At 38.8% G+C, this 9,870-nt stretch overlaps 2 protein-coding genes across 2 annotated transcripts; one reads left to right on the forward strand and one right to left on the reverse strand.

The window, feature by feature from the left end:
* The first annotated feature begins 1,852 nt into the window (after nucleotides 1-1,852).
* On the forward strand, nucleotides 1,853-3,798 carry LOC110918065 (cytochrome b561 and DOMON domain-containing protein At5g47530). The gene is made up of 3 exons (XM_022162451.2): nucleotides 1,853-2,566; nucleotides 2,637-2,891; nucleotides 3,267-3,798. The coding sequence occupies exons 1-3, from the start codon at nucleotides 1,937-1,939 to the stop codon at nucleotides 3,594-3,596; spliced, it is 1,215 nt and encodes a 404-aa protein (XP_022018143.1). The 5' UTR covers nucleotides 1,853-1,936; the 3' UTR covers nucleotides 3,597-3,798.
* A 496-nt stretch (nucleotides 3,799-4,294) lies between these two features.
* LOC110918067 (inositol-phosphate phosphatase) lies at nucleotides 4,295-8,525 on the reverse strand. Its single transcript, XM_022162452.2, has 12 exons — nucleotides 8,426-8,525; nucleotides 8,286-8,341; nucleotides 8,142-8,192; nucleotides 7,275-7,355; nucleotides 7,052-7,155; nucleotides 6,884-6,968; nucleotides 6,032-6,086; nucleotides 5,890-5,933; nucleotides 5,745-5,813; nucleotides 5,560-5,660; nucleotides 4,673-4,729; nucleotides 4,295-4,597 (listed from the first exon to the last, which is right to left on the reverse strand). Exons 1-12 carry the CDS (start codon nucleotides 8,427-8,429, stop codon nucleotides 4,501-4,503), a joined length of 804 nt encoding a protein of 267 aa, XP_022018144.1. The 5' UTR covers nucleotides 8,430-8,525; the 3' UTR covers nucleotides 4,295-4,500.
* Between the last annotated feature and the right edge of the window lie 1,345 nt (nucleotides 8,526-9,870).

Below are 9,870 nucleotides of genomic sequence, written 5' to 3' on the forward strand. Positions count from 1 at the left end.
ACTAAAACATAACAATCCTAACTTAACTAAACATTACACAACAACAACCTAAACATTAGAAGAACCGGATCCTTCACCCTTCTCGTTTTTCGCCTTCGTCACGGGGCAATGGCGTTCGGTGTGCTTCTTTAGAGTGGAGTTGGCGGCCGCTTTCATAAACTTTCCACATCCCTTGCACCTAGCCATTTCGTGGTTGTCGGTCATCAAACACAAGTCGAAGTGCTTCCAAATAGTCGGGTTTCTTTTGGTTTCCAAAAGCATCATCACTTCTTCGTTGCATGCCATCATCTCTTCGTTTGATTTGTTTTTGGAGTAGTAAACTAGTAGTTGAAGGTGAAATGAAGAACTTGGGGTAATAATGTGAGTGAAGGGTGAGAATTTGGGGTTTTATAGGAAAAAAACAATTTTTTTAATATAAAATCGGTCCCAACGGTTATATACCCGTTGGAACCGGATCCAAATAGTGATATGCAACTTTTGGTTTGAAAGTACCCGACAGAACCGGTTCCTGTCAGTACCCGGAATACCCGGTTCCAACCTGTACCCGAACCCGGTTCGAAAATACCCGTAACCGGTTACATCGGTTCCGTTTTTTATACTTCTACCCGGGTTCAACCCGGACCCGGTTTCTTAGTGTACCAGGTTCTGCTAAGTAATGTCAGTACCCGGGTACAGGTAGTACCCGGTTCCAGGTATTCAGAATACCCGATTATGCGCATCTCTAGCTAGAACTAGTCTGACCCAAGAACCAAATACTCGCCAACTGAAAATTATAGCACCATCATGTTACAAGGGGTCAACTTTTTTGTAACTTACTTCAGTTATTGTAACCAATGTCTTGGAATATCCATGGCACAAGATGTTTTATTAGGTGAACTTTACTTGCATCGCATTAGTCGAATAAATAAAATTTTCTGTCAGCCGTTCAAAAAAAAAAAAGGTGAACTTTACTTACATATGATTTTATAAAGTTCATTTAAAAAATTTAACTTAAATATATATAAAGAACCAACCAAAACTCTAAATGCCACCAACAAAGAGACAAAACAAGTGGAAAATCAACTCTTCTTTAGACCTTAGATGGTGAACAACTACTGGTGGGAGAGGTTTAACAACCCACGATACTTAACTTAATCCAACACAAACCATTGTACAACTCTATCTGCATAAGTTACAAGTCAATGTTGAAGTTGGTTTGACTTCGGTTTTCAAGCCTTAAACTAGGCTTTCTAAAGGTATGCTTTCAGTTGCTTAACCACTTTCCTTTATTTTGTTTTATAAAATATTCAATTAGCAAACAATATGATGTTCATGTCAATTTCACGGATTTGAGTTTTGTCTAAACATGTTTATGTCAATTTCAAATCAAACCCGTAGCAAAAAAAATCAGGTTTGGGCCACCTTAGTGAGTTCGCGAGTGGACCGGATTTTTTTGGATCCGCACCGTAAGTTGAATGAGAAATTGACTTTGTTTTTAAGGCGCTAAATTTGTATCTTTGTGGTAGTAATATAAAATAAATCAAGTCAATAGGTGTGTTCACGTCAAGTCGTGAATACTCGGGTTGGGTTATGGTTCGTGTAAAATTTTCCGGTTTGTGTGGGATAAAATAAGTCAGAACACGAATACGACACCTTTACGGGTTAACACCACACTAACATAGAGAAATAAAAGGAGGTGAGAGGATGAAAATAAAGTATCCATGAGTTGTCTAGCCTTCACATATAATATATTTTGCACAAGGGGCAGTTGGAGTTAGATAGATGCATGTGTGTTGTTGAAACCCAAGTCCAACTACACCAAATCAGCTTCTTTTACCAAACTAACCTAAAACACAAATCCCCCCCCCCCCCCCAAATCCATTTATAAGTAAGCCATCCTCTCTTCTTCCCAACAGTCCATAACCTTAACAACAGTTTCATAAAACCTAAAACCGAAATGGGGTTAGACGTAAAAATGGTGTCTGTGTGTTGTACTATGGTGCTAACAACCATGTTTCTATCAACCTATGCTCAAATATGTTCCAATTACGCGTTTGCAAACAACGCGGTGTTTAGTTCTTGCAATGATCTCCCGGTTTTAAACTCGTTTCTACACTACACATACAACCCGTCTTCACAAACACTCGCAATTGCCTACCGTCACACAAACTTCGATTCTTCCAAGTGGGTTGCATGGGGGATTAATCCAACTTCTCAAGGGATGGCTGGAACACAAGCACTGGTTGCGTTCCAGCAATCCGATGGGAGTATGAAGGTGTACACGTCACCAATCACGGGTTATGCCACACAGTTGGCGGAAGGGGATCTTAGCTTCCCGGTTTCTGACTTGTCATCAACTTTTTCAAATAACGAGATTGTTATATTCGCGACTTTGGGTCTACAAAACGGGACGGGTGCTACCATGAATCAAGTTTGGCAAGAAGGTCAACTATCCGGAAATGCGCCTACGGCACATGCTACATCGGGTGATAATATAAGGTCTATGGGGACTGTAAACGTTCTTTCAGGACAATCCGGGAGTGCAGGAGGGGCATCCGGAACCAGTTCTAAAACCACGAAACGAAATGTAAGTTATCGTGTTTAAAATCTAAGGTTAAGTGTTGAAACTTTTATGACTAAATTTGGGAATTTTGTAGATTCATGGTGTGCTAAATGCAATTAGTTGGGGTATCATGATGCCACTTGGAGCTATAATTGCAAGATATTTAAGGGTCTTCCCGTCTGCTGACCCGGCTTGGTTTTACCTTCATGTTACCTGCCAAACGTCTGCTTACGTCATCGGTGTTTCCGGATGGGCCACCGGAATCCGGCTCGGCAGCCAGTCTCCGGGTATCCAGTTCACGGCTCACAGAGTCATCGGCATCATACTATTCTGTGTAGCCACCCTCCAGGTAACCCTCCACATGAATGCGTTGATTTCGGTTCTAGTTTTTCTCTACCGTGTTAAACAGTCATATACCAAAATATCACAAAAAAAAAAACCCGAAACGGGTTAACACGTATCTAATGTATAGATTATAGAACCTCCTAAAGCCTCTTTTATAAAAATTAACTAGCATTATAATAATATGATTTTTGTAATTATACTAGCCCGAACCAAAATCTACCCGTTTTGGCACTGACCCGACTATCTGCCTACTTCTACGGCCCTCTTTATACCCTCACATTTTACCAACTATAAACAGACTAACTGCCCTATAAGGTACAACTGATGATCCACTCGGTATAATCCTCAAAGCATACGTCTAACTGTCGGTACATTATAGGTGATTGCATTGCTTGTAAGACCGAAGAAGGAACACAAACACAGGATATTCTGGAACATCTACCACCACTCACTCGGTTACAGCATCATCATTCTAGGCATAATCAACATATTTAAGGGCTTTGACATCTTAAACCCTGAGAAGAAATGGGAAAGAGCTTATACCGGAATAATTATTATTCTAGCTATTGTTGCGGCAATTCTGGAAGCTTATACATGGCTTGTAGTTTTAAAGCGGAAGAAAGCGGCGAATGCTGAGAAGATGACTAATGGCAATGGATACGCGAATAACGGGCACTATCCGTACAGTGGAATGACCGGGAGGGTTTAACCGTTTAAGTAAAAGTCGAATTTCCTAATGATTTTCATCCAGATTTTTCTTTTTTCTATGTACCATATTTTGTTTCGCCGTTTGTTTATTTTCTTTTTTAGGGTCTGAATATTAATTAAATTAAATGATATGTTGTTAAGACCTATCTCCCTATTGATTGTGTGGAGATTAGTGTTGTGTTTATTTTTCATTTTGTTTTTCAGATATTAAGGATCCTTTGTTTCATATATGTTTCATGCCTAAAAACCATGGTTGTAAAAATCCCGACTAGCCTCCGATTAGTCGCCGATAATCGTTAGTCGGAGGTTTAGCAAGTAATTTTTATCTAATCGGCCAATTAACCTGTAGGCGGTCAATAGTGATCAAATCTAAGTCCTAATTGGCCAAGAATCAGTGGCAGTCTAGCGATTCCAGCTAGATTCTTGACCAAAACCTGTAATTTCCGGCAACTAATCCTATCTACTTGAAAATATCGGTCGAAGAAGATGTTAAACATGTCTACTTCAAAAAAATATATATAAAATGTGTGTATATACATATAAAACTGAATATTACATATAAAATCCCAATACGATTAATCCCTATTAATCCCGATTAATCACTAGTAGGTACCCCACTGGCAGATTAGCGCCTAACAATTTTTACAACACAGCTAAAAACAAGCATACTATTTCTTAAAAAGGAAATTAAATAGAGAATTTATGAAAACTATTTATTTGAATGAAAAGAATGCATCATGAGTTCATATAAGTCCATAAAATGTTGCACTTCGCGGTGCAAAGAATTATTAATTTTATATATCATTTTTAATGCATAACAACTCAATTTAACACATCATACATTTAAGAAGTATCGAGAAAGCTTAACTGCTGACGTCAAGCTTTCGGGCCAACACAATAGTTGTCTACGCTGACTGTTGTAACGCCTCAACAAACGCCTCTTTGACAAGTGGGTTTGAAGCGGCTATCCGCTGAGCCGTAATATCAAAGTCACTGCCCGATCTGTGACAGCGTAAGGGGTACCATTAGTAGAGTAAAAAGAGAGGATTTACATCATAGTTATTATTATATTCTTACGGATCAAAAATGACTCCACCAGCTTCTTTAACAATCACGACCCCTGCTGCAACATCCCTAGGGAGAAAATCAAAACGTCATCTCAATGTGAACTCACATGGCCTCGGGTAGACGTTGCAAAACGGGTGAGTTGGGTAACAGATCAAAACAAGTAAATTTTGTATGGGTTGGGTCAACCCAAAACACCTTTGAAAACTACAGAAACTTGTAAATAGTTTTTAAAAGAGTAAAATGTCATTTTCGTCCCTGTGGTTTAGCCAGTTTTGCGACTTTCGTCCAAAGGTTTGTTTTCCGCATCTAGATCCAAAAGGTTTTAAATCTTACCATTTTCATCCAGTTCGTTAACTCAATCCATTTTTCTCCGTTAAGTCAGAGGTATTTCTTTCTTTTTTGTTAACTTAAAAGGGTTTTGAATACTTCTACATTATGCTAAATGCTTGTACATAAAGTGAAAAAGACCGAATTGCCCTCTAAGTTGACAAATAAAATAAAAATACCCCTGAGTTAAAGGAGATAAACGGATGGAGTTAACGAGCCGGATGAAAATGGCAAGATTTCAAACCTTTTGGATCCAGATGTGAAAAAACAAACCTTTGGACGAAAGTCGCAAAACTAGCCAAGCCTCAGGGACAAAAATGGCATTTTACTCTTTTTAAGAAACCATACTATTTCAATAAACATTTAGGCGCTTTAATGAACAAACTTTTGGCAACTTAAAACCATTTGACCAACTTCCTTTATCGATAAATTTTGTTTTTATTTCACACATTTGACTGACCCGTCACTCCGATAGAGATAAAAACATAACCGGAGTCTACCCATTCACAAATCAATTGGCTGAAATTGCCATCACTGATAAACAGAAACTAAACGAGGTACGTTCATACCAAGGACCACCGAATCCGAGCTCATAAAATAAGTCAATCCTTCCACATGCGACCCCACAGAGACCCAACGCACAAGAGCCCTCCATCCGGATTGATCTTACCTGATTAAATAAGAAACATTATATGATAAATTGATAATTGCAGCTATTTAAAATCTCAAACAAAGGTGAATGTTTTGGTTTAACCTTGTAGAGTAGACTATTGATTCTATTTGTAGTGGCATCCAGAGTGGCCTTGTCACGCTTGGTTCCAGCCTGCACTTTGACGTTAGAAAATCTATATTTACCTTCACAGCACAAGTGGATAATATATAGTAGACGTAAAAGTTACCTCTGTGGTAAGGAGGCATGTCACCAGTTCAGAATGAGAAGATACTGCAATAAGTGGTAAGAACCATCAGAGCATGAATAGACTATTATTAATTAAGCAAATGCATTGCGAATTTGCGATAGTAGTGAAAAGCTACGATTACCTTTGATAGGATTTCCATTAAGGAAAGCACCTTTTCCATCAACGGCGGTGAAAAGCTACAACCCAAATCGCAAACAAACTAATTAGTCATATAGACAAACACGTGTCACGTAGGGCTGTAAACGAACCGAACGTTCAGTGAACAGTTCATGAACCGTTCGGCGGGAAGTTCGTTTATGTTCGTTCGATTAGCTTAACGAACGAACATGAACAAAAAGTTTCGTTCGGTTAGCTTAGCGAACGAACATGAACACAAGGCTCATTCATTCGACTACGTTCGTGAACGTTCGGTAATATGTTCATTTACGTTCGTTCGTGTTTGTTTGATTATATCAAAAAAATAATAAATAATAAACCTTTTATCTAAACATATTGAAAACTTGAAACCTTATTTTTTCTAAGTAGCTAAAATTTGGACATTCTAAGACATTGTTGGGGATAATTATGTCTAAATTAGTTAAACTTGATTCATCGTTTGGTGGTCTAGCAGACTTCTTGTGTTTTAATTTATCATTTGATGGTTGTATTTAACTACTTATATTCAATGTTTAAGGATAACAATATTTATATTTTTTTATTTTCAAGTTAAATGTTCGTTTGCGTTTGTTTTTATTTGCTTGCGTTCGTTTGTGTTCGAGACCAGTGTTCACGAACTGTTCGTTAACAACTGCATTTCCTTAACGAACGAAACGGACATAAACTTATGTTCGGTATGCGTTCGTGAACAGTTCGCGAACATGTTAATTTCCTTAACGAACGAACACGAACATGGCCTTGTTCGTGTTCGTTCGGTTCGTTTATAGCCCTAGACTGTCACGTATTTACAATATTGTGGTATTATAGTAAGTCTAACCTCGTTCATGATCGGATTGTAAACGACCCCAACTACTGGGACCTTTTTAATGGTAAGACCAATAGAAACACACACAAAGGGGAACCTGCAAATAGCATTAGTGACTAAATTTAGAACCATTTTTTTGCTCAATACGTAGTATATTCAACTAAAGATTTCAAAACATACCCATGCACAAAGTTGGTTGTTCCGTCAAGTGGATCAACGATCCAAGTTGGGTCATCTGTCAGCTGACTTACACCATGTGCCGCTGTGGTTTCTTCTCCAATGAACTATGGTTTATAACAGCAGTAGAAAAAACAGTTAAGAACACTTTCACTGAAAATGAAAAATAGGTTCTGGTATTTAACTTTAAACTAGAATAGCAAGAATACAATGCACGATCGTTAACCTTGTGTCCCGGGAAATGCTGTTTTAGATGATTGAATATAAGATCTTCACAAGCTTTGTCGGTTTCTGTAACCAAATCCACCTGCAGTATGAATCGATAAGATTGTAGATAAACGAGTGTGCTTCTGAATGTTTGCTTTCTAAATGCTTGTTAAGAAAGTTACTAGCTTTATAAGATACTCCCTCTCTTTTTTTTTTTTTTTTTTTTTTTTTTTTTGAGAATTTAACATCTTAGAGCTGTAAACTGGGAATGAAACTGCATTTACTTTGTAATTCTTTTATTCATTCCATTTTACCCTTTTATTTCATTAATCCTACATGAGCTATATAGTCAAGTTAATCAAAAACATTTAAAACATCCTAAAATTTGTAATTCACCAAAAGCTTCTCCAAATCATTGCCATTAATCTATCTGATACCACTTAATACTATTTTAAAATTTGCAACCCTAACCCATACACACATTAATTCGGGTCAACCCGAGCACGACCCGTTTAACCCATTTTTTTCAAATGAGTCATACATGCTGACGATTTATAAGCAGGTTGTTAGGTTGTAGTTGGATTATTGGTAACATGTTTAATGGTGAGACAAAACTAACATTATTATGCCCAGCCATGTAAAACGAAAAAAACAAAAATTAAATTGTAGAATTTCTTTTTCTAAACACTTAAACAGGTTAACGGGTCAACCCATTTTTCTGCGGGTCAATCCGAACATGACCCGTTTTCATGTTAGTCGACCCAAAACCTATTTTTTCATATCGTATCAGAGCTGTGAAAAGAACTGACCCCCCCCCCCCCATCCCCAATATATATAAGATCTGAATTACACAAAATGTAAAATGAAAAGGGATATTATACCATACCGTTCCTTTATGCTCCACATTCTTAGTCTTGTAAAATCCTTCTCGAATAACCTGATTTACAGCAATAAAAAAAGTCAACAGCACAATGAATACAGTAAACCCTAAAAAGTTAGAACTGATTTGAGAGTAGAAATGAAAGCTAACCTCTCCAGCTTTCTTAGCAACCTCAACTGCGACTGTGAGAAACTCGTTGAGCGAATCTGTGATTGAAAGTAGGAAATGATAAGAAGATCACAAATTGATTGCAGCATAATGATGATATATGTGGGAAAATGTGAGTGTACCCATGTGGAAATCAGTGATGGAGAAGGATCAGGGGCGGTTGAGATGGGTGATGTAGATCATCCAATTCTATGTATAGACACCCAGGATCAGGGGCGGTTGAGAGGGGTGAAACGCTTAGGGGACTAGGGGTGGAATCACTAGTGATGGATTCCATCACTCCCACTATCCAATCAGGAAATGTCATGTCATCAACCATATTTCCATCACTAGTGATAGAAATGGACTAGGGGTGGAATCACTAGTGGTGGGTATTCTATCACTCCCTCCCAACGGTTTAAGCCCCCAACGGTTATAATCCATCGTTCGAAATTTTGAATCTTCAACGCGTTATACACAAAACGCGTTTATAATATAACGCGTGTTTCTTATAGCGGCGGCGGTGTGCTAGGCATTCATCACGCGTGCTCGGGGGGCCATAACGGACCGCCCCGAGTCCCCTTATAGGTACAGTGCAGGGATATGATAAGCGTTTGTTTAAGGGTGTAAGGGGTGCTCACCTAATAGGTGAGTCCCCCTCTTACACGTAACCAACCAGAATAAGCCACGTCAACTCCCCTCTAACACTCCCCTAATACCCCTTTTTGATGGCGGCACTCCCCTATTAGGGGAGTTGGTTTCGAAAGTTGTGCCATCTCCGAAAGATGGTTTCGAAAGTTGTGCCATCTTCGAACGATGGTTTCGAAAGATGGTCTCCCTCGAAAGTTGTGCCATCTTCACGCGGTGAACCCACACCCAAAACCCACCCCGATTCGGGACCCCGCGGTGATGGCGGCGGTGTTCCCGATCGGGGAAAGGCCTCACCGAAACCCCTTACCGAGTACGCCCCGGACACCCTAAAGCATATAAACCAAGTGACATCGGCTATTTGTGACAGTTATTAGTATTTATAAAATAACAAGTGTCCAATAACCTAAAAAAACCAATTAAAAAAAACAAAAACTTAAACATCCACCACCACCAAAAACCTAAACCCCCCTCTCACCCCCCCCCCAATCACCCACCCAAATTTGCCGAGGAGGTGGGGGTTTAGGTTTTTGGGTTTTTTTTTTGTGAGGTATAGTTTTTTATTTTTTTGTCAAGAGGGGGGGGGGTTAGGTTTTTGGGTGGTGGTTGGGGTGGGTGTTTAGGTTTTGGGTGGTGATGTAATGGGTTTAATTTTAGGTTATTGGACACTCACTCTATAAATCCTTCTTACACTTCTTACAATTAGAAGCCTTTGTAGAATAACTTGACCCATAAAAATATAACATCATGTATCTTTGTCGTCAACTATACTTCACCGTTAAATGAGGTGGTGAAATTACTATTTTACCATTTCTCCTCGCTTCCCTCTTCTCTCTTGCCCCCTCTCTCTAGACACTTGAAGGATTTATAGAGTGAGTGTCCAATAACCTAAAATTAAACCCATTACATCACCACCCAAAACCTAAACACCCACCCCAAC

The sequence above is a fragment of the Helianthus annuus genome, chromosome 16 (assembly GCF_002127325.2).
Source record: "Helianthus annuus cultivar XRQ/B chromosome 16, HanXRQr2.0-SUNRISE, whole genome shotgun sequence".
Classification (NCBI taxonomy): Eukaryota; Viridiplantae; Streptophyta; class Magnoliopsida; order Asterales; family Asteraceae; genus Helianthus; species Helianthus annuus.